The following is a 23861-nucleotide window of genomic DNA, read 5'->3' as shown; positions in this document are numbered from 1 at the left end:
CTGGTTTTGAGCATTACCCTTTAAGAAATTGGAAAGAGTCTAGAGAATAGCAACAAAAATAAGACAAGGAGTACTTGTGGCACCTTAGAGACTAATAAATTTATTTGAGCATAAACTTTTGTGAGCTACAGCTCAGTTCATCGGATCAGCTGTAGCTCACGAAAGCTTATGCTCAAATAAATTTGTTAGTCTCTAAGGTGCCACAAGTACTCGTGTCTTTTTGCGAATACAGACTAACACAGCTGCTACTCTGAAACAAAAATAAGAGGTCTAGAAAACCGGACATCTGAGGAAAGATTGAAAGAACTGGTCCTGTTTAGTCTAGAGAAGATTAAGGGGAGACTTCTTCAGATATGTTAAGGGTTGTTATAAAGAGCAGTCTGTTCTTCATGGCTACCAAAGGATAAGCATCTTAGTTTGCAGGAAGTGAGATTTAGGTTAGATATTAGGAAAAAATTTCTAACTATAACTATAGTTAAGCACTGGAATGGGCTTCTAAGGGAGGCTGTGGAATTCCATCATTGGAGATTTTTAAGAACAGATTAGATAAATATCTGTGAAGGATGGTCTAGGTTTACTTAATCCTTCCTCAGTGTAGGGAGATGGACTAGAAAATTACCTCTTGAGGTCCCTTCCAGCCCAACATTTCTGTGATTCTGCATGTGAAAGTATAATTCCTGCCCATATTGGAGCTGCTCTGTAATGTGTCAACAGGGGGAATCAGCTTATCCTCACGTGGGCTAAAGTACTTGGTATTTAAGTGATCTGTCCTAAAATATGTATCTTTGTAGTCAAGTGAATATCCTTTAAAAACTGAAGTTCTGCCAGAACATGCCCAGTCTAGGAGCAAACCCAAATCTTTTTAGCATGCTTCAAAAAGGCTTAGTGTTAGATGTTTGGTTTTTTTTTTTTAAAGAATTTGAAATACTGTTTTCAGATACTCTTCAAATCTAGATTTTGGAGAGTTGTTGAAATTGTCTTGTCTTGCTTTTTTACATTCATTCAGACATCTGGAGTTGTGTATTGAAAGAACAGATATATTCCACGTGAAGGATTTTAGATTTTCTAATAAAAATGTATTTGTTGCATTGACCATATGGAAATCAAATAATGGCCTATGATAACCAATTCATAGTTCATATTCAAGACCTTATTGGAAATATAGCAGAACTTTACCTTTCAAATGTCATGCACTTTGAACTCCTTGTATTCTAGAAGTTCAACTGTTCAAATACTCAGGGAGATCGTACTACAGTGCATTCTCAATTTATTCAAAGGACTCTGGGAGACCTCTAGAAATTTCTAGCTAAGACAAAACAAATGGAGTAGCTGGCCTAGCAAGCTTTGAAGTTTTCCCTCTGGGTCCCCAGCAATAGATGGCAACTTTCAAAAACTGTCCGCTGCGTTTTCCAAAATGATACTTAATGGATTATCCAAAGCCAACCTGCAGTGCAGAGGAGAGAGTGCTCCACGTCCCAGCATGGACCACAGTAAAAAGTTTCTGTAGAATCCATAACATAGTGAAAAATGAAGTGCAGCCCCAAGGAGATAACTTAGTCAAATTACTGTTTCAGTTAAATGTAGTTGTATTTCAGAAGATATATCCTGTTTAAAAGAGGTTCTTAGAATAAATTTGTGCTTGAATATTCATGTTTGCTTGGACCTTTCTGTAATAAAGCTGTGAATTGTTATGCAAATAAGGCTTTTGTGCTTTCCTTTAATAACCAGGAATATATCTTTATAGAACATATTGCACATTTTTATCCTAGTCACAGCTCTTATATACACATACACACTTTAAGCTAACAAAACTCAAAGGTGTGATAACCAAGAATCCAGGATAATGATGTGCCTGAATTCTGTCATGCAAATTAACTGCAGTAAGTGAAAATAGTAGTTTTGCTTAATAAATAGTGACCTGTAGAAAAGTTATGTCTGCTAGGAGTTTTCATTTTTGCCAACTAGGGATTATCTGCCGCCTCTCACTGGAGAGCCATCCTGAGGTGAAATATCATTTTCCACCCCCATCCACCCCTGCCCAATCCTGTTTAAAAAAGGTGGGGGGAGGGAGGCAAAGAAACAAAAAGCACTGGCAAATCAAAGAATGATTTCTGACTGTTTGCAAATCAGTCTTGCCTTACATAAATTTAGCTCTTTTCACAGTTTGTTCGTTGAGTAGATTAAAAGTGGAAATGTGAGTGCATGTTTTTCCAGACCTGCTTCATCTTTGGCACCTTGAATAAGTCTAGTATCTTGCAGATTTTCACCAGTTCTGGACAGTTCTCCTAAAACTTGACACATTTTAAAAAAGCAGTTATAAATGCATTTTGGAACAGTTAAAGGGGGTTTGTTCTGCTTCCTGAATTTGGATGAGGTAACAACATAAATACACCCCAAAAATGTATGTTCTGATGCTTTTAAAGGGACATGAAGCCAATATAACCCCCAAATTTAGGTTTGCTAGTATGTAGTATCTATACATAAATAAATGGGGTCTTTGAAACTTTGCTTAAGACCTGTAGAACAACTGACATGGATTAAATTCCAATTAAAAGTTCTGTTTTACGCAAATGTGAGGATTTTATAGAATTTGACTTTTCCAAGAAACTTAACAGAAATAAAATTCAGAAGTCAACACACACCTTCAATATCCATTCTGTTGTCTGGTCTCAATCAGGATCCACATGAACTTTCAACAAAGACTTTCATACAGCACATGTGGTTGGATTGTGTTTGCTCTCCACTGACAGCAGTCAGTCTTCTTCATGGTAGCATTGGATACTCACTGGCCAATCAAAGGAATTCTATTTGTAAGTTAGCAATGGCTCATGTTTCCTTATTACCAAGTGTCACAATGTTATTTTTAAACAGTCAAGTTGTAATGGGGAGCCTTACATATCAGGGTGAGCAAATTTGGGGTTTAACCCTGATTTTGAGAGTTTGATGTGGCAACAGAAGTAAAAAAGAACTTTTTCAGTTTTAGCCATAAAAGGAGTCCATATTAATGCTTCATTTTTTCTGTAAAGCTTGTTTATTATGTATCCTTTTTCCCTTCCATTCCTCCAAAATATGTCCCAAGTACTTCCAAATATCACTTGTAATATGGCACTTATCTAGAACCAAAGTTAAAACTAAGTTTAAAGGTGTGGCATAAAGCTGGTGTAGATGAAGTGCCTAGCAGTTATTTATAAAATTTATAAATTTATAAGGCATTCTAAATGCATTTGTTATTTACAAAGGGAGCCAAAGCTTTTTATCGAAAGGACATTTCTGTCAAATGAGGTAAAACATTACAAGGTTCTTTAACATTACTTCTTTAAGTCTCTCTAAGATTACAACATTTAAGATTATTTTCCAGGGTCTTGATCTTCTGATGTAACAAAGTTATGCTTTTTAGGCATCTTAAGAAGGGTTTTTCAGCTCTCTCCCTGAGTTTGTAATTCAGTCAAATTTCTTCAAAGCTTTTAACATACCCACAGGCACCACTCTCCCTTTCCCATACCCACCTTCAGTCTGTCACCATTTAGTATCAAAAGTATCAGATTTAATGTGAAGACTCTTTATTTTGTGAAGACATAATTTTGTTGAGGGAAGCTTTACCCGTTTTCTTAATTGATCATGAAACCTCACTGAATCAGAAGATGAAACTTCATCTCCTAATGGCATTAGACCATGTGATGTAACTGGGACAGTCATTCTTTTAACAGGCATCCTCTGTCTTTTTGGTCATATAATTGAAAGAGAGTGAGAACTTCTCCATAGTGTTACCATGCTATTAAGATTTCATCATCTACCCATAAATAGGTTGAATCATACCAAAAGACTGTCTTCATCCCATTGCAGACCTCCAGAAATCAAACAGCTTTATCAGAAAGTTCTAGTTCTGAAAGACTAATTTTAATTTTCGTCATTCCTGCCCTTTCCCTTTCAGCTGATCTGGGGCTTTGGACTTAAAGGGTACCTTAAAGAATGCTACTTTCATATAATTTTCAGACTGGCTCCGATAAAATACCTCCTGTTTTTCTCTGCAGAATTACCATTATCAGTACAAAGAGCTGTCCTTTGTCTTTTTCCCACATCAAGGGTATTCATTTTTGACAGTGTTTGCCACAGTTTACTTGGCATCCAGCTTTGATACTGACTTTGGGCGAGATTCTGATCCCTCCCCCCCCATTATGTTGAGTAATGCCTTACTCCACAAAAAGTACCATTAACTTCAGTAGGGCTACCTTTAGAATAAATTACTGTTCAACATGGTTCAGGATATCCGAATCTGACTCTTTGAGGGCACTTTTACAATCCTTGTGGTGTTAGAATTCCTCAGTCCAACTGCCTGAGTGCTGCTTGCTAGCATCTTGCAAGTAGGATTATGCAGGGGTCATTTTTTAAGAGGAAAAAAAAAACCCAACAACTTAACATTCTGACTGTGGCTCTTTGAGAGCGTTGCCTTTTCAAACCATACTATTTTCTCCTCTTCCTCGGAGTTCTTCTGTTGTAGGATTCTTGGAGAGACAAGATGGGTGAGGCAATAGATTTTATTGCACCAACTTCTGTTGCTGAAAGAGACGAGCTCTTCATTATATATGCATACGTGCAGGAAGACATGCACATGTATGTACATAAAGACAGTGCTTTGGGAGAACCACAGTTACCATAATCAACTGCGTTTTATAATACGATGAGTAGTGCAGTGCATTGTTGGTATAAAACAAGCAAGGAATGTCCTATTGAATTGCATGTATGTATGAAGATTACTGTATGACCATTATTTTAAACTTAAAACTAGCATAGAGATTTGGGAAGTATTTGCACTCTGGGGGGGGGGGTGTATACTTATAGGCTATTTAATCTTTTTGATTTATTCATACACTGAAAGTGACTTTGGCAGTCCAAATATGTCCCTCATCCCTCCCAACGTATGTTCACTTTCCACTCCCACACAAATTAGTAAATTGCCTTCAGGTACCTTATATAGAGAGAGTTGGGAGTGGAAGAAAAGGACATGTCCCTTTCTGTAAATTGGCTTACATATCAGAAAACCCCAACATTAGATGAATTTATCAAGATACAGTAAGGCTTGTACTCTAAGTATCGATCCAATGTCATCTGTTAATATTTCCTGTCTTTCAACTAGTATTTACAATCTAAGTTCTCTAGTATTCCTCTAGACTTGTCTATTTTAGAGAACATGCAATAAAATGGTAAGAATACGTTTTATAAAGAACATGTAACAGTGTAAAAAATGTTGTGTTTTACAAATCCCCCTAACATCAATCCCATTGGTTGACTTCACTTGCAAAATATTAAGCATGTATGTGTTCACAGACTTGGGGCCGAAATATTTTAGAACTTGCTTGACTTTCCAGCAACAATAGGCTGGCCATAAATACTAGGTATGGAACTTAATAAGATGTACCGTTATCATAGTATTATATTAGGGAAAGTATTTGAAAGAAAATGTCTTTTGGATATTGGACCTTTTTTTATTGTGGAATCCTTTTTTTTTTTTCCTTCTCTTTTATTCAGCTGTGTGCTTTAGATTTTTTTTTATTGATGATAAAACAGAGTTATAGACTGTCCAAGTTGTTTTCTGACATAACTTTTTTGTCAACCACTGTTTTAATACTTAAGTTTATATTTAACTCTTATTTATTTACTCTAGAATGTGCATATGGGCCCCATCTTAATAATGCTCTATAACTCTAAAGTAGCTTGGGTCTTTGGGGCGGGGAGGGGAGTGGTATATAAATGCATGATTTTTATATATACAGTGAATTATAACTTAGTGTTTCAGTACCTTCCATTTATTTAAAGTTCCCACCTTTTTCTTTAAAGCTCTGTAGGCTTTATTTGCCTAAAGTTGTCTATAGGTCTCTTATTCTACCAGATATAAAGCACCAGAGAATATATATGATGGTAACTAAAATATTCCATGTCTACTCTGACCATTTAAACTTGTCTGGAGATAATGTGCTTTTAGCAGCCCCATTTTAAACAATAATTTGCTTCAATCTTGTTTTAAAATGTTCGCTTAGAGGAGGGTTTGTGTTTATATCTTTGATATGGCACTGGCAGCATTTCTAATACTTATTTCCCCGGTGTGCAAACCTGAGCTCCTGCACTTCTTATGAAGTAGAAGGCCAGGGTCCACTAGAACACAATAAATATAAAAGCTTGGTTTATTTTGTTCTGAACGTGGGTGGATGCAAGCAATTGTGGCAGTTGCAATGCATGCTTGTAAAGTTAATGTCCCCTTAGCACTGGAAGGTTACATATTTAGTTTTGGGTTACAAATACACAACACAACAGTAATTTATAAATGTGACTTACATGTAAAATGCCAAGCTAAATATTATTGATAGTGTTTCTAGGATACTTTTAAGAAATATCGACCCACCTGTGGATTTCCCCCTCCCCCCCAGGGTATGATATGCTATTTGATATGTTACCTGTGGATCACATACAGATGTAGGGAAGATACTCTATCCAATGTTGCAGCGCACAGCAACGTTTATGAATAACTCAGTTTTAACTCTTAAATGTAAAAATGGATTTTAAATGGTAAATATCTAGATTAGAAATTAACTTTAAAGTACAAATCAGATGCCTGTTTTGTTGCTGTGCCAAATATTTATTTCCAATAGTACCTACTGTGTGCTAGGTACTCATCTAGACTCTTTATATAAAACTGCACATATAATTACAATTAGTTTCCACTGATTAGATCATACGCTCCTGTCATCTTGTGCATTAGACTTTCTTATACTTTTCTAAAACATTGTACCTAGAAAAAAGACATTTGAAGAGAATATGATACCATAGAAATATTGACTCTGGCAATTTCTGAACGAAAAGCTATTTTCACCATTTGTTTTGTATGGTTCAGAGGTACACCCACAAAATCAAAATTCCTTGCCTCCCTCCCACCACAACCTACACATTACACATTTTATAAGATGCTCTTCCTTTATTAGGAGAAGTGGGATTAGTTGTCCGTTCACAATCAGTTATTGAAGGTTCTTATCAATATCTTTATTAGATGTCCAGATATTATGGTAGTGGCTGCTTTACAAATGCATGTGATACATAGATAGGAGTTGATAAATCCATTTACTTGTGTGATTAGCATCCAGCTTCTGGAGAATCGAAGCTTTAATTTAAAAGAAATGTAGTTTCTAGCTCTTATGCTGAAGAATACCTTCTAAACATGAACACAGTATTAAGTGATGCAGTTCCATCTTGAGTCTGCAGACAGTTCCAGTGCCTTTGGTGTTGCTTATAGCTTTGTCAAGCCTCAGCAGAATGAAAGTGACCAAAGTCATTTCAGTTTTTGTTACTTATCAGAACCCTAAGGGCAGCAATAAAATTGCCAAGGTGATGGGTGCTTTTGTTCTGCTGCGGCTCCTAAAATTGTGTGTAACAGCTGAAGCACTACTGACTTAGGAACCCGAAAATCAGGCAGAGAAAATGATCAGGTAATTTATTCATAGATTTATAGTGTCCAAGATTAGAAGGGACCATTATGATCATCTAGTCTGACCTGCATTACACAGGCCATAGAACATCCCCAAAATAATTCCTAGAACATATCTTTTAGAACAATATCCAATATTGATTTAAAAATGGTCGGTGTTGGAGAATTCAGCACAGCCCTTGATCAATTGTTCCAATGGTTAATTATCCTCACTGTTAAAAATTTATGCCTTATTTCCAGCCTGAATTTGTCTAGCTTCAGCTTCCGTTGGAGTTTTGTCTTCAGTCTTATCATCCAGGAGTCTCTGAAGACTGAGATGGGGAAACAGTTATTCTTTCTCATTCTGTTAGCCAAGGAGGGACTTATGGGAGAGAGATCAAACTCCCTTTAGCTAGTTCCTAGTAAACCGAGCTTGAATATTTTCCAGAAACCCAATATTCAGGAGGGAGAGGGGAAGTAATTGATGGAACAAATTAAAAAAAGGGGGGGGGGAATAAAAGTGTGATAGAAAAATGTTTAGGAGGAATTAAAGAACACAGTGTAGGGAAGAGAGAAATTGGTGTAATGAGAGAAGGAAAAGAAGAAACAGGTGCTGAATATAACTTGATATTGATATACCATGAACAATGATAGGAAAGAAAAACAAAAAGTGGAGTGAAGCCACAACAGGATAAATGTATAACAAAAGCAAGAGTTGGATTTTTTTAAAATGTCTGAAATGGAATAAGAAGTTAGTTAATTACAGTACACAATTTGTATTCAACCTTTAAATTGCAGGAGCTGTTTCTTTGGGCATATGATCCTTGTCTATGGGGTGGTGGCACAAGTAATTTTCATCCAGGCTAATAGGCTTAGTTATTTTAAAAGCGTCAAGTGCATTTTTCAAGCTCTTGAAGATTGGAATTATGTATCGCTCTTGTTTTTTGTTCTAATATTTGTAGAGTGTCACTGTCACATCTTACTTTTGTTTTAATTCTTCACTTTAAACTTCAAGGGGTAATACTTCATATTTTTCTGGACGGTACAGTCTTTTTATAAATAGAGCCTTATCTAAAAAGCTTATTAAATCTGACTGTCCTGTAAATAATTGTCCATGATAATACATTTTAGTTGATGGAGGTGGGTTTTAAATGCTCAGTTCTCTGGTACCGCTCCCACAGTTTTAATTAAATTTTTCATTTATCTGTGTCAACTTCTATCAGCATTGTAACATAGTTCATGGACTTGCTCTTCTCCTTATTGCAGCAGTAAATTTGAATCAAGGACAGAACAGTTTTTGGTTCATTGGTTACATGACATAGGTTTGGTGGATGACTACTGAGAAGGATAACTAAACTAAAAAATATCCTGAAATTATTGCAGTCCAGCCAACATAACTTTCTTGCTGTTTAATGTATTTAGCCAGAATGAGCAGTAGAATGTGATCCTATAGCATTCTTTTGTATATGGTCCAGAAATATTAAAAAAAAAATAAACCTTTTAAAAAAAATTTTTTTTAATTTTTGCATGGAGCATCAATAATATAGTTTTCTAATTCAAGTATGAGGCAGTGATTATAAAACAAAGAAGGGGGGGGAGTAATGACTTTTTATATGGTTTGAGTGAGAAATGCATGTCAAGGTCAAGTTGCTACTTTTTTAGAGCAAAATGTTTTAAATAAATTTGTGTCTCATGTGTGGTCTGCAGTGTTTAATGCTCAGTTTCTGATCCTTTAAAAATGAGTGTGATATTTGGTATTTGCTTTTTTAAGGGTCTCTAAACCTGTATATTTTAGTAATTGCAATTATCGTAAGATGTCCGAAGACTTGAAGCAACCCAACAGCTACATGCTCTAACCCAAGGGTCATCTTGATGTCAATCATTGACAGACATGAGCACTACCTGTCTTCTTTCAGAGTAGCATGATTGCCATAAATGCATTACTGTCTGCTCACAGATGTCACTCAAGCTATCAGGTCCCAGGAGGCTTATGTTAAGTTATACCTGTCATCCTCCATAGCTTCCCATTAGACTGATTCTTCAGTTAACATGGAAGCAAAGAAATTCTTAAAAGGTTAGTGACTGTATTTAGACTTCCTCCATTGGAATCATCCTCTTTTAATGTAGAATCTTTTGCATTGGGTCCCAAATTATCAACTTGAGAGTTTTGAAGTGGTACTTGAGCTCCTTGCCTTTCAAATCAAAGGGATAAGCTGCATTTCAGTGCCATTCCATTATGGCTCTAAACCCTCAGTTTGGTGGCGGGACTTCTGCAGAGCATAGAGAGAGGTTTAGGGTATGTCAGCACTGCCCACATTACAGCACGCTGCAGCAGCGCAGCCATGGCAGCACTGTGACGTGGGCAGTGTAGTCACGCTTTTTCGCCGCAGGAGAGCTCTCCCGGCGATTCAAAAATAACCACCCCGAACAGGGGGTGGTAGCTTTATCTCTGGGAGCACTGTCTATACAGGTGCTTTTAAGCGCTAAACTTTTGTCACTCAGGGGTGTGTTTTTGCAGACCCCTGAACAACTAAAGTTTTAGCGCTGAAAGTGGCAGTGTAGACACAGCCTTAGTGATTATCAAATCCATACCCCATTTTGCATCAGCTACATTTCTTGAGGTACCAAATCCCAGTAGTGTCCTCAGTCTGACCTGATGTGACACCTGAGAAATGTGTTCTGACATGTGGCTTTTGCTTCTTTCATGCTACCGTTAATCAAGAAAATGTCATGTGCTAAGTGTTCAAGATAACTATATAGCTACACAGAATGAGAGTTGTGCGTTCTAGCTGGAGATTAGCTGATCAAATATCTCTGTGGAAAAGGATTCAGTAGTGACACTAGGTTTTCTAGGAAGTTATTCAAAGTGTAAGCTTGCTCCTTTGAAACATTATATTACAGCCCTTGTAGACATAGCTCAGTCCAGAGAGCTCAGGTCTACTTGGATGGAATGCTGAAAGAACAGCTAGAAGATACTTGAAACAACTATACTGAGAATCGTAACCTAATAGTCACTACAACATGTATTGTTCTTGTGGTATACTTTCACATAATACACTCAAAAGATTCTGAGATCTCAGTGGTATGGCATCTTGAATCACATGGATGTGACACAACTCTTCAGAAAAGATTGTTGTAAAGAGGACGGTGATCAGTTGTTCTCCATGTCCACCAAGGGTAGGACAAGAAGTAATTGGCTTAGTTTGTAGCAAGGGAGGTTTAGGTTAGATATTAGAAAAAGCTTTCTAATTATGAGGCTAGTTAACCCCTGGAATAGGTTACCTTTGGAGGCTGTGGAATCCTGTCACTGGAAGTTTTAAAGAACAAGTTAGACAATCATCTGTCAGGGATTGCTTAGGTATATGTAATTCTGCTTCAGTGTGGGAGATGGACTAGAGATCTCTTAAGATCTTTTCCAGCCCAACATTCCTATCATTCTGTGATTTACCTGGAGTTGGTAAACAGTCTGACCTCAGACATGGACTTCCAAATTAGTAACCAACAACAGAACCAAATGTGTCATAACCGTTTCAGAAATAGTAGCTGAACTTTGCACCAAGCGGTGCTCAACCACTGTTTATGACACAGCGATGAATGTGGGTTTTTTGTTCTGTCTACATTTGTAGTCTATTTTCAGTGCTAGTTTAATTACCCCCATTGCTGACACATAATGTCAGTGACTGGTTCATTTCCTAGTGTAAACAATGCAATATAGAAGGATTATTTTCCTAATATATGATCTTTCTGGATGTACAACCTAAAATTGTCACACATCACAGAACAAATTAATATCTAGCTGCCTACAAACTTCTGCCACATCCCTAGGTATGTTTTAGCCAACTTTGAAAAATTCTTCTTGACTTAGGCAAGTAAGCTTTATGGCAGGTGAATAAAATACAGGGTTTTTTTCAGTTATAATCAATCATCATGTGTAAAGAGCAGATAAATGGTTATTTTGCCAGGGCTGGTATGTTTTTATTATAGTTTTATGTAGTTTGCTGCATTCATACTTTCCAAGTATGTCACTCACATAACAGTTTTGGATTATTTTCCCAACGAAGAAGATTGCCTTATGTTTTTCTGTTTTGACTGTTTAATTTGTGTTTGTATTTGTAACTTCTCCATCTTTTTTGTTTTAATTTTCTGACCTCCCTAAGCTTTGTAGGAATTTCCAGTTTAGTAGTATTTTCAAATAAAACCCTTGTTACAGCAGTGGCATACTGCTGAGATACAGTACCCTAGGACTCTGTATCTCAAGACCGTTAAATCGAAAGATGACTGTGAAGAGTTACAAAGGGATCTTATAAAACTGGGTGACTGGGCAACAAAATGGCAGATGAACTTCAATGTTGATAAATGCAGAGTAATGCATATTGGAAAACATAGTACCAACAAAATATATAAAAGTCTGGGGTCTAAATTAGCTGCTAATTCTCAGAGATCTTGGAGTCATTGTGGATAGTTCTCTAAAAACATCCACTCTGCATGCAGCAGCAGTCATAAAAGCTAACAATCTTCTATACCTACCAAAGAACAAAAAACTGGTTTCTTGTCACTTGTGCTCCTCAGCAAAAAAAGTGTCCAGTTTACCTCTATCCAAGTAGAAATTTATGTGCAGAGGCTTTGTCTGTGTTGGTTTAGGAAACTGCTACTCCAGCCACTCTGTCAAACTGCTTAAACACTGTTGTTTCTAGAATTGTGCTAATGCTTACCGTGGTGAGCATAGTTAGGGATGAAGTGTATGTGTCATGCATTAGTCAGCTAGAATGTGTGGTCTCTCTGTAACAAGATGCATGTAATTGGGCTTCATGTGTAAATAAGGATTTTTCCCAGTTAAACACTTTCAGAGTTTCAGGAATGTATGACCTACATTATAGCAGAAACTGTTAAACGGAAGCTCTTTTTTTTTTTTTTTTTTAAAGCAAGTCTTTGAGCAGACTGAATTTCCTAATAAAGATTTTCTGAAAGCGTCAGTGTCTGGAAACAAGGGTGGGGCAATGGAATAATTGTGGGAGAATTATTAGCAGATACTAATGAGCTCAGTTTTTCAGAACAGCATTTTAATTCCATATTTAATTTGCTGGCGCTAACAGGGTTTCCTGTGAATGATGCAAAAAGATGCAGGGAAATGCCTCTTTGGCAAGAAAATGTCATTTAAGCTCTCATTTAGAGTATGTCTATGTTATAAGTGAAGGTGTGAGTGTAGCATGAGTAGGCATATCCGTGCTAGGTTTAATTAGCATGCATGCATAACCATAATCGTGAAGACGTGGCAACTCAAGCTACTAACCCAGGTATGTACCCAGGTTTCTTGATGGCTTGTAGTCAGGTTGTTAGCCTGTGCTAAAGTTCTTGTTGCCACATCTACATTACTAATCAACAGTACTAGCTAGATAAAAGCTAGCGTGGTATGTTTAGTCACACCTTCATGTGCAGCATACACATACCATAAACGTTCGGTGAATTAAGGCTTATTACATTCCTCGTCTCCTTGGATAATTAAAAAAAAAAAAAAAAAAGCATTTACTGGAACTTGATTGACTTGAATTTGAAGGGCCCTGATGAACTCCTTAGTTCAGGGGTGGGGAACCTTTTTTCTATATAGGCCACTGACCCACAGAAAAAAAATCAGTTGAGGGCCACACACAGCCCTGTGGGGGAGGGGGGAAGAAGGCGGGTTGCAGAGGCTCGGGGCTTTGTCCCGCAGTGGGGCAAGCTGGTGTTTGCAGCTCCAGCCCCACATGGGATGTGGAGGCTTGTGGCTTCCCCTAGGCTCTGGGGTGGAGCCAGAAATGAGGGGTTCAAGGTTTGGGAGGGGACTACAGGCTGGGGCAAGGGGTTGGGTGCAGGAGGAAGGGGTGAGGGCTCCAGCTGGGGATGTGGGCTTGGGTAGAGCTGGGGCCAAGCAGTTTGGAGTGCAGGAGCAGGCTCTGGGTTGGGGCAGAGGGATTGGGATGTGGGAAGAGGTTTGGGGTGCAGGCTCCAGGAGGGAGTTTGGGTACAGGAGGGGGCAGGGGGTGGGGGTGCAGAGTCTGGGAGGGAGTTAGGGTGTGGGAGGGGGTTCTGACCTGGGGCAGGAGGTTTGGGGTGCAGGTGCTTACGGCAGCGCAGTGGGGCTAAGGCAGGCTCCTAGCTCCATGCTGCTCCCAGAAGTGGCCACCATGTCCGGCCCCTTGGCAGAGGGACCAGGGGGCTGTGTGCACTGCCCGCAGGCACTACCCCCAGGCACCACCCCCACAGCTCCCACTGGTCATAGTTCCCAGCCAGTGGGAGCTTCAGAGCTGGCACTGGGGGCGGGGGCAACGCGTGAAGCTTCCCTAATGGTCCCTGCTCCTAGGGGCCGCAGGGACATTCTGGGAGCTGTGCGGAGCCAACCGTACTTTTAACGGCCTGGCAACCTCAGCTTCCCCCCACAGCTGGGTGAGCTAGTGCTCGTGGCTCCAGCCCCGCGGGGGGGCACCAAGGCCCAGGGCATCTGGCCACAGGCTAGATGAAATGCAGCAGCAGACTGGACCTGCCGTAAGTTGCCCACCGCTGCCTAAGTTAATTGGGCAGCGATGGATACTTTAGGTTCATATGATTCTTGGCTAGCAAATTAGAAGAGCTGTTACATCAGATTTGAGAGGGGTTTTGGAAGCTCAGTTAAGGGGGACTTTGTGCGTTTGGGGTTTCTGGTTTTGTATTTTTATTTTGTATTTTTTTTTTAGTAATTACGTGAGTGTGATTAGTTATTTTGCCTTAATGTGTATTTGATTAGGTCATTTCAACTATAAATACTGGAAGCCCCAAAGGTACTATTTCATTGGCTGCCTCTAATCTTGGCTTTTGACGAATACTTAATATTTTGTTAGGTTTCAGAGTAACAGACGTGTTAGTCTGTATCCACAAAAAGAAAAGGAGTACTTGTGGCACCTTAGAGACTAACAAATTTATTTGAGCATAAGCTTTCGTGAGCTACAGCTCACTTTATCAGATGCAATATTTTGTTGTGGTTACAATTAATCTGTCTTTGTTTTAGCAATTAGTGTTTGTGTGCAGCATGCAGCAACACATTCTGGAAACTGTCAGTCAGCATCTGTAATAGGCTATGGAAAAGAAGTGAGAAAACCGGAAATGTTTTACTGCCCAATTTTTGGCAACAGTGATTGTTGTCAAACATCCTTTCAGGCCTGAATTCTTTGCCACCTCATGCAAAATGCACTACACACATGGCTGATAGGAGTAATAGGTTTAAAGATGTTTGTTAAATTGCCTTTTTAGTTAGCCAGAATTCTCTTCATTTCTTTATCTTTTCATGCAATGCATGATTTTGAATCATTTTGTTTAAAGGGACAAATGTTTTTTTAAAACAATCTGTTTTTACAATTGTTTTTATCCTTTAGTTATAAGCACTAATAAAAATGTGGCTAAGTATTAACATTTTAAACTCAGAAAACTAATTTTTAAAATACTTTTTTCTAAAAGAAACTAAGACAGTTGAATGACAAATTTATTTGAGCATAAGCTTTCGTGAGCTACAGCTCACTTCATCGGATGCATCTGATAAAGTGAGCTGTAGCTCACAAAAGCTTATGCTCAAATAAATTTGTTAGTTTCTAAGGTGCCACAAGTCCTCCTTTTCTTTTTTTCTTAAAACGGGTGAGCTGACTCTCCAGAAATAAAATATGGGGAGGGAGGGAATAATGAGAAATAGTTCTGCTTTAAAGAGACAGACAGAGAGAGAATATGTCTGATAGATGAACCTAAACACTGCTGTCATGTTTGTTGCAAAGCTTGCATTGCCATCGTTTAATTTTCCCTAAATCTCCAACAGTGTTGATTGAGTACTACATAGTAGTGAATAGTTTCATTTTTGAAGGAAGTGGAAGATGTTAAGTATGGGACAACACCAGGCTATTGTTGTATTATCATATATGCAATCCAGTTTAGCAGAATAAACCTCAAAGTATGATAAAAGAAAAGGAGGACTTGTGGCACCTTAGAGACTAATAAATTTATTTGAGCATAAGCTTTCTTGAGCATCCGATGAAGTGAGCTGTAGCTCACGAAAGCTTATGCTCAAATAAATTTGTTAGTCTCTAAGGTACCACAAGTACTCCTTTTCTCTTTTTGTGAATACAGACTAACACGGCTGCTACTCTGAAACCTAAAGTATGATAAGGAATCTAAAGTGCCCTGAGAGGCAGATGTAAGATCAGAGCATATCACAAATAACTAACTTCAAATACACTTCTGTTCAAAAAACTGTTAAGAGAAACTTCAAGTGCATAGTTAAGCACTTAAAAGCCAAGATATCCATATGATTAACCTTAATTCTGCTATTGTTATGCAAATGTATTGGGATAGTCTTAGTCTCATGATCACATTGTTCCTCAAATAGGGCTCTCAAGTATAGGGTATTGCAGTTTCCTCTTTCACCCCTCTTATTCGTGTGGCCATTAGGAAGGCCACTAAGATGGCATGTTTCAGAGTAGCAGCAGTGTTAGTCTGTATTCGCAAAAAGAAAAGGAGTACTTGTGGCACCTTAGAGACTAACCCATTTATTTGAGCATAAGCTTTCGTGAGGTGATGGCATGGAGTACAGTATTTTAAGTATTTTTTATGAGGGTGAAAGCCAACTTGTGTTCTGGACCAGTGGGTCTCAACCAGGGGGCCGTGAGCAGGTTTCAGGGGATCTACCAAGCAGGGATGGCATTAGACTTTCTGGGGCCCATAACAGAAAGCCGAAGCCCCGCCACATGGGGCTGTAGCCTGGGACCCCGAGCCCTGCCACCCAGGGCTGAAGTTAAAGCCTGAGCAAATTAGCTTCACAGGGCTGTCTGTGACATGGGGCCCTAGGAAGTTGCCCTGCTTGCTACCCACTAATGCTGGTCCTGGCTTTTATATGCAGAAAAACAATTGTTGTGGCATAAGTGGGCCATGGAGGTTTTTATAGCATGTTGGCGGGGCCTCAGAAAGAAGAAGGCTGAGAACCCCTTCTCTGAACAATGCTGTTGAACACTTTTAGCCAGTTTTAGTCAGGTTGAGATTAGGTCGTGGAGGAGGGCAGGTGAGTTAAATTTCAAACTAGGCAAACCTCAGGTGGTGCTAAATTGTAGGATGTCCAGTTTAGGATGATATGGAGAAATAACATAAGCCCCTTTGGCTGAAGGTATTTGTGACGGGATCCCTGGGATGCAGCCTGGGACTGTGGAACCGCTGTGCCCCCTTTACTCCCTATTCTGGGTTCTCTCTCACAATGCCTTACTAGGGGCAAGCAGCAAACCCCTGCAGGTGCTGTTACCACTTAGTACAACTGCATGTGGAGCCCCACTGCATAGACTGTCGGTCCTTCATCAGTTGAGACTGAGCCAATCACAACATGTCTTCCAATCTTCTCTCACTCTGGCCATCCTTCGCCATGCTTGTCCATATCTCCTTGTTAGGAAATCATCCCACCTCTTTGGAGGCCGACCACGTGGCCGTTTCTGTTCTCGCGGATACCACTCTGATATAGCTATGGTCCGTCTGTTGTCACTGAGTCGGGCCGAGGTAAACTAGGAGGTAAACACGCCACTGACAGCCCAGCCAGCGGGTAGCTGAAAACAATGGCTAAAACAATATGGAGCCCCACACCCAGCTAAATTGCATGAATACTCCCAGAGCCATTCATGAATCACACAGAGAAAAGCATCAGAGCCAAATCCCCCCAGCTCCCAGCCTTGTACCTCAGGCATATACCGTCTTCACTGCTCAAGACCCTTTCTTGAGCAATGCAAGTTTATTAATTGTTTCCCCACTTCATCAATGGAAAGTGGACATACACGAGTCTTTGTAACTTGAGCAGATTTACCAAGCACTTCAAGCAAACTCATTGGTAAAGATAAACAGTAAAACAAGTTTATTGATTACAAAAGATAGATTTAAGTGATTATAAGTGATAGGCAAAAAGGCAGAGTGGTTACCAAAATAAAATATAATATAAGCATGCAGTCTAAACCTTAACCTTTATCACACTAGGCAGTATTTAGATCAAGCAGTGTTCTCACCCCATTTTATCTTACAGTCCTTAATGTACAGGTTTGTCCCTTAAATGTGGGCCAGTCTCCTGTGTTGAAATCTTCTGTCTTCTCAGTGTCCTTGTTGCTTGCAGCCTGGGGGGGGGGGTGAGGAAAAAAGGCCCAGCATGGGGCCACTCTGTTCTGTTTTATACCCCTAGTCCCATGTGCTTGGAGAAAACAAATCTAGGCTTGTCTCATGGTCACTGCTGAGTCCCCAGGCAAGGTTGAGCAATTCCCCCGTGTGGCCTTGTGCAAGTGAGTCATTGCTTTGTAGCTCCCTTGCTGGACAATGGCTGTTGATAGTTGTTAACCAAAGCCCAGGCAGGTGTTGATCTCCCTGGTTATTGTCTTTGGGGGAGCTAATATCTGGGCGATTCCCAAACCCATAGCATATTTTAGTGACAATCATACAACACAATTCTCATAACTTCATATGCATTAATGATGTATATTTAGATGGAACAGTGGGTTTCAGCAGATCATAACCTTTCCCATGATACCTTACAAGGCATACTTTGTATTTAATATCAAAATTATATACAAATGAGGAATATGAGGGTTACAGTGTGCTCCCCTGGGGTGTAGAGTGTCACAGTAATCATCTGTCCTTAGTTTCTTAATTTTGGAATGGTTGTAGACCATCATTTAAAACGCAGTGGCTTTTAGACACTCCATATTACAGCAATGACCAATATGTCGTTTTTTGGTCTGTTGCCAGACAGGAGATTGCAACCTTTTCTCTCTGATTTGGACCTTGTTGCTGTTATCTGTGGCATTGTCACCTCAAAATTACATTATGGTAATGAAGAGCAGTGTGATCTAGTGGATAGAGCAGTAGACTGAGACTCAAGACCTGGATTCTGTTCCTAGCTCTACCATTCGCCTGCTCTGTGACCTTGGGCAAGCCACTTCACCTTTGTGCTCAGTTTCCCCATCTGTAAAATGGGAATAATGATTGACTTCCTTTGTAAAGCACTTTGAGATGTAGTGATGGAAATTGCTATCTAAATTATAATATGCTCTCCATGGGGCCACACATTAAATCCATATGAAAACTGCAGCTGGTGCTACAACTCACCTGTTAGGTGGTATATATTGTAAGGGAGCACACAGCATCAGCACTTTGATCTGCCTTGGCTGCCTATTGGTTTGAGTGATTTTTTAGAGACTTGGTTTTGACCTATAAAGTAATAAATCATTTGGGACCTGTCTACTGAAAAAACTGCTTCTCTGCCTATATGATGCAGCCACACATGCACTCTGCAGAGATACAGAGCCCCCTTGGTGGGGCATTCTCAGTGATGTTCTGCTGGCTTTCCAAAATAGCCTTAATCTGTTGATTTTTAGGACCTGCTGCACCAACAATCCATTTGCTCAGGATTTTGGCAATGGCTAAATTGTGTGTGTGATTGGGTTTTAGGTTTGTTTGGGTATGTTTGGCTATTTTGAATTGATGGCTAGTTAACTTTATTATGTGTGGTCACTGTTACTCTGTTGGGTGATTATTCCTTTGTGGAATATTTTAAATAATTATGATGGCTAAAGGAATGGATGTCATTTTTTATTAGAATAAAAAACATGCAAATGTAATATTTACAACTTTACATACATGAGTATTATCATTTTCTAACATTCTTTTCATTCTTCTGTACTTATACTAATTTTATTGTTGTAATAGTCCATTATATTTTTGACTTCTGAGGCAATTAACTATGTCGGGTGGTCTGTTTTGTCAGAAGTTTTTCACTAGTACTCACGTTAAACTTCATGTATAATATATGTTGTGCAACTGTGGTTTATGGTGTACTTTTAATATGAATGACCTCAGGGTCCACATGGAATTGTAGTAGACCTGTTGCTCAGATTTTCCAAAATCTTCATCCTGGGGGAAAGACCAAGCCTGGAAAATGTCAGCTGGAAAGCCACAGTTTAAAGTGGCTGAAAACTGTTTCTGCACTAGCTTGCTGTAATAAAATCTTAACTGTCGTGGTCAGTGAAACTCTTGCTGTAGTACAAAATATGAATTGCTCAGTATAATCACGTGAGTTACATTGATTATCGTATATTGCCTATCCATCTACATTGTTTGTGGTACCTGTGATGTAACCACCTGCTTCATAGGACAACAGTGAAGACTGCAACCCAAATTGGTAGGATCTGGTGGTGAACCTTAATTGAATTGGTTCTGATGTATCTCTTGTAATGCATACGCACTTTCTGTTTCACGATTATGGGTCATATAATATTGCTGTTCACCTTCAGGCTTTCTCAAGGGATGAAAGAGTTACTCGCACTAAATTTGTTTCTCACCATGTATTTGAATAAGTCTTCAGTGGTTGGCAACAGAAAAGGCTAACAGAGTTTTTGTTTTAATCTTTGTGTAGTCTGGAGATTAGAAGCATGTGAGTTGCATGTTTTGGGTTGAGTAAAAATGTGTAACTGTTTTAATTTAAAATACGTAATGGACAATAAAAGTTGAGACAAACCAGAATTCTGTACCATCTACTTATGAGAGCAAAAACATAGGTCCTTTCCCTATGTACTATTGGTGCCTAGCTGTTTAGTCCTAAGATTAGAAATGCACCTGTTGTAGATATCTCACCTTGAAAGTTTGAATACTTTGTATGTTTCTCTAATGGTGTTTTTATTTACATAGGTGCTGATGTGACAGTGACAGAACCCAGTAATTCGGATAGCCGACTGGAGAGATCAGACCTTTACGCAAATGTTGATGAAGCACTCATAGGAGGTGATGTTAGCTACCTATCTCAGCCTCTTACCCCAGAGAAGGATGATGCACTTCAGGCTGCGACAGTTGCTAACCTGCGCGCAGCCCTCATGAGTAAGAACAGCTTGTTATCTCTGAAAGCTGACATGCTGGGAGAGGACAGTTCTCTGCTATTCGAGTACTTACCCAAAGGCACACATTCTTTATCTCGTAAGTTTATACTTTTATATTTTTGCTTAAAGATTAATTTAAAACCTAATTAGGGGAAAAGGAGGAAATTCAGGGCACTCTAGATGTATTGCTCCTTTACTATTTGTATCTAGGTTAAACTTCTGTATAAATGCACATCCCACCAGGTTTGGAATCCTGTCGTCTGTAGTGTTATGCAGCATAACTCTAATACCAATGTTGGAAATACAAAAGGTATTAGGGAGATATTATTACATTGATTTTGTACTTTGTGCTTATTGACAAATCACTAGCATGGCTTTACATATTTAGAGAATATGGAATATTTGACTTTTTCAGTTAAAGAAGGGATGCTGTGTAGGATTTGGATCAAAAATGAATCAATCATAAAGCCAGGTGGGAAGGAACTGCCACTCCAGTAAATTTTAAAAATAAAATGAGAGTTGTAGTCATGTTTGTAAACCCAACAAGCCTAATCCTTTTTTTGCTTCTTCCTTTGGATTTTCTGCATTTGATAATGAACAAATATAGTTTCTATAGCCATACTGACTTTCACTATTCTTGTGCACAAAGAGGGATACTTGTTTGTTTTGGGAATTTTTTAGGACTAAATATTTGGAATTGAGGAAGGAAGGAAAATTCATGATAGCATCTTGTAAGTAGTCACTTGCACATTTGCTAGATATCTCCAAATAATCAGGGTGGAAGTGTTTACAGTGTTGCTGTATCCATGTTGGTCCCTGGATGCTAGAGACAAGGTAGGTGAGTACCAACTTTTGTTGGTGAAAGAGACAAGTTTTTGAGCTTACACAGAGCTCTTCTTCAGGATAAAAGTGATCATTCTGTGTATTCATAACTTAAAACATACATACTTCAAGTCTGAAGCATGCGGACACGTAGTTCATAGGATGATTTCCTGGTTGCTTCAGGTTATGCTCTACTGGTTATGTGTACACAACATTAATTGAACTTGAGTATATATGCATGCCTGTATTGTAAGATAGATCTATAGTTTCTTCTATGCATAAGTCTTTTGTAAAGTGTTTTAGATTCTGTGGGGTATACAACTAAGAAAACTGCAGTGGGCTGAAGAAAATAGAAATAACAACCATATATGCTATATTGAGATGGTATTTTCAGTAGTGGGGGAGCAGAACACTGGCCGTACAAAGCGAAGATGGCCATTAGCGGTGTATATGCACTTCAGACTTCCAGAAACGGGGGGGAGATCATCATTAAGGCAGTGAATGACCCAAATAAACAAAGTGAAAAGAACATTTAGCACATATTTGATTTTTATTTATTTTTATTTTTGAAGCTGGAAATGTTTAGGTCACCTTTAAGCTAACAATCACCTGAACTGCATGATGAATTACAGTGCAGTGGCAATGCAATTAAAAATAATGTAATGGCAAATCTTAATGTTCCTTCTCACTCCCAAAATGAAAATAATTGAATTTTTTGTTGACATTAGTCTGATTTTTTAAAAGTGAAAAAACTATGGGAGATTGGAAGGAGTAATCTTTTTGCAACTTGGGGTTGTGTGTTTCGTTCGTTTTTGTTTTGGGAGTGATGTTTTGCCTTTTTTTTTTTTTTTTTAAATTGCTAGGGTAGTTTCTTTCCTTTGGTAATATCTCTAAGTAAATAAGTAGAATATTCTGTTCTTCAGGCTGCTCCTAGAGTGCAAATGGCCCCATTGCAATGAAGCAGCACATGACCCTTTGTACTATTTAAACTCTTGCTGCAACTGTGTGGAGGAACCTGTAGGCAGAGTGTTTGCACAGGGGAGTTTTTGCCCTCCTTGCATTCTGTAGAAAGGGTCTCCTCACCAGGCCTACAGGTGGGTGGAGGCTAGAAATAGGGCAGGTCCAGGGGGGAACCTGGGATCAGTGTTACAGAGATAATGTGTCATGGCCACTGCTTCTAGGAGTAATAGCATGATGAAGCAGTTTCTGCCTTCTTGGGCAAGAGAAACAGCTCTGAGAGGATGCCACACTGCAGCCCCTCATCTTGGCCCTAGATTGGCAGGTACTTGATTTCACATCCTTACGCTTTCACCAGCGCATGAAATTCACCCACATAGGCCCTAATTACTTGGTCTTTATGCAAGTAAAATGAATGTCTTCTGGAGTTAAGAGAAAAAGATAATTGGTCTATACTTCTTGCCACAACTGCGCCCAAAAGCTTGGGGAGACTCATTTTACAGCTGACTGAAGCAGGGAATTGGGGCGGAGGGGGGAGGGGAACCTTCTCTTTATATTTTATTAGGCTCCTTGCTGTTTATGTTAATATATCACTAGGAGCTGCTGTCATAATTTTGAGTGTACTTGTTTTATAATGGTCCATTCAATCTGAGTATCTTTTTAATGTTAATTCTTTAATGATATTTACCTCTATACACTAAAATTTCTCATTAAACTTTATATTGTGTTGTATTTGTTAAAAAACCATAAGTGATAGCTTGTTTTTAAATTCGTGTTTAGTATTAAACTCATAAATTATAATGTATCAAGTGATTAGGGCACTGCTAAGACATTCAGAACATGCAGTTTAGGTTAGTAGTAGATTTTTGGATTTTTTTCCCCTCCCATTATTTCAGTTCTTTACTTTCTTTCTCAAACCCATGAGTTGAGGATTTTGTCATTTAAATCCTTGGTACTTAAAAGAAAAAAAAGAAGAAAAAAAAATAAAAGCAGTGAACAAAGTTCTTTTAAAAAAAAAAAACCCAGACATGTTATTTATTGTAGTTTTGTTTTCTATTTTATCAAATCTGAAAATGACGTGTACTTACACCAAGCATTTCTAAATGGTTTTCACCCTGAAGCTTTAAAAAAAAAAGAAAGAAAGAAAGCGTGTTGGATCTTAATCATCTGTTGATTCAGTTGTCTTTTTGACCCAGAAAATAGTAGTGTAAGAAGATGACCTAAAATTGCTGTCCTTTTTCTGAGTAAGGTTGAGGTAAGGAGGAATAGGTTGTAAGAGTGTATTTTCTTTGTTTGAAATACTCATGAGCTTTCTAAGAGAGTATAACTCTGTCACTGTTAGGGATGCAATGAGGGGAGGGAATCAGGGCGCCCAGGGTTCCCCCCGCCCCCCTGGCCATTGGGAGGAAAGCGGGAAGAGGTCATGGCAATGCCGGGGGGGTGGGGGAGACACATACACACAAATGCATCTCTCGGGCTCCCTCCTGAGGAAAATTCTGGTTGCACCCCTGGTTGCTGTAGAAACACAGGGGTTTTTTTAGTTTTTCTCTGGCATAGTTTATACTGTTGTAAGAAGCTAATTAAGAATACATAAAGGTGCTCATCATACCTTTGCTGATTTTTCTAATGGATTTTAAACCTGGGAAATCTTTGCTTGGTGAGTAAAGGGAACTGCTGATTACTAAAAGGCTTAGCTTCATGTCAACTTTACTGTGGTTCTGTGTTGTAAACATTAAGCTAACAAAACA

General features: G+C 38.9%; 1 protein-coding gene across 11 annotated transcripts in view; it reads left to right on the top strand.

The window, feature by feature from the left end:
- ZBTB46 (zinc finger and BTB domain containing 46) overlaps positions 1-23861 on the top strand; it is a 109933-nt gene that overhangs the window by 49576 nt on the left and 36496 nt on the right. For all 11 annotated transcript variants that reach the window (XR_005222143.2, XM_043526588.1, XM_037877205.2 and 8 more), the window contains one exon: positions 20150-20431. Coding sequence is in view for 10 of the 11 variants with exons in the window: in XM_043526588.1 (XP_043382523.1) it covers positions 20150-20431 (282 nt within the window). In the remaining variant the exon portion in view is untranslated. The remainder of the gene's footprint in view (positions 1-20149; positions 20432-23861) is intronic.

The sequence above is a fragment of the Chelonia mydas genome, chromosome 13, assembly GCF_015237465.2.
Source record: "Chelonia mydas isolate rCheMyd1 chromosome 13, rCheMyd1.pri.v2, whole genome shotgun sequence".
In the NCBI taxonomy this organism is placed as follows: Eukaryota; Metazoa; Chordata; order Testudines; family Cheloniidae; genus Chelonia; species Chelonia mydas.
Note: the sequence above shows the minus strand (reverse complement) of the source record. Positions and strands in the feature narration are given on the sequence as shown.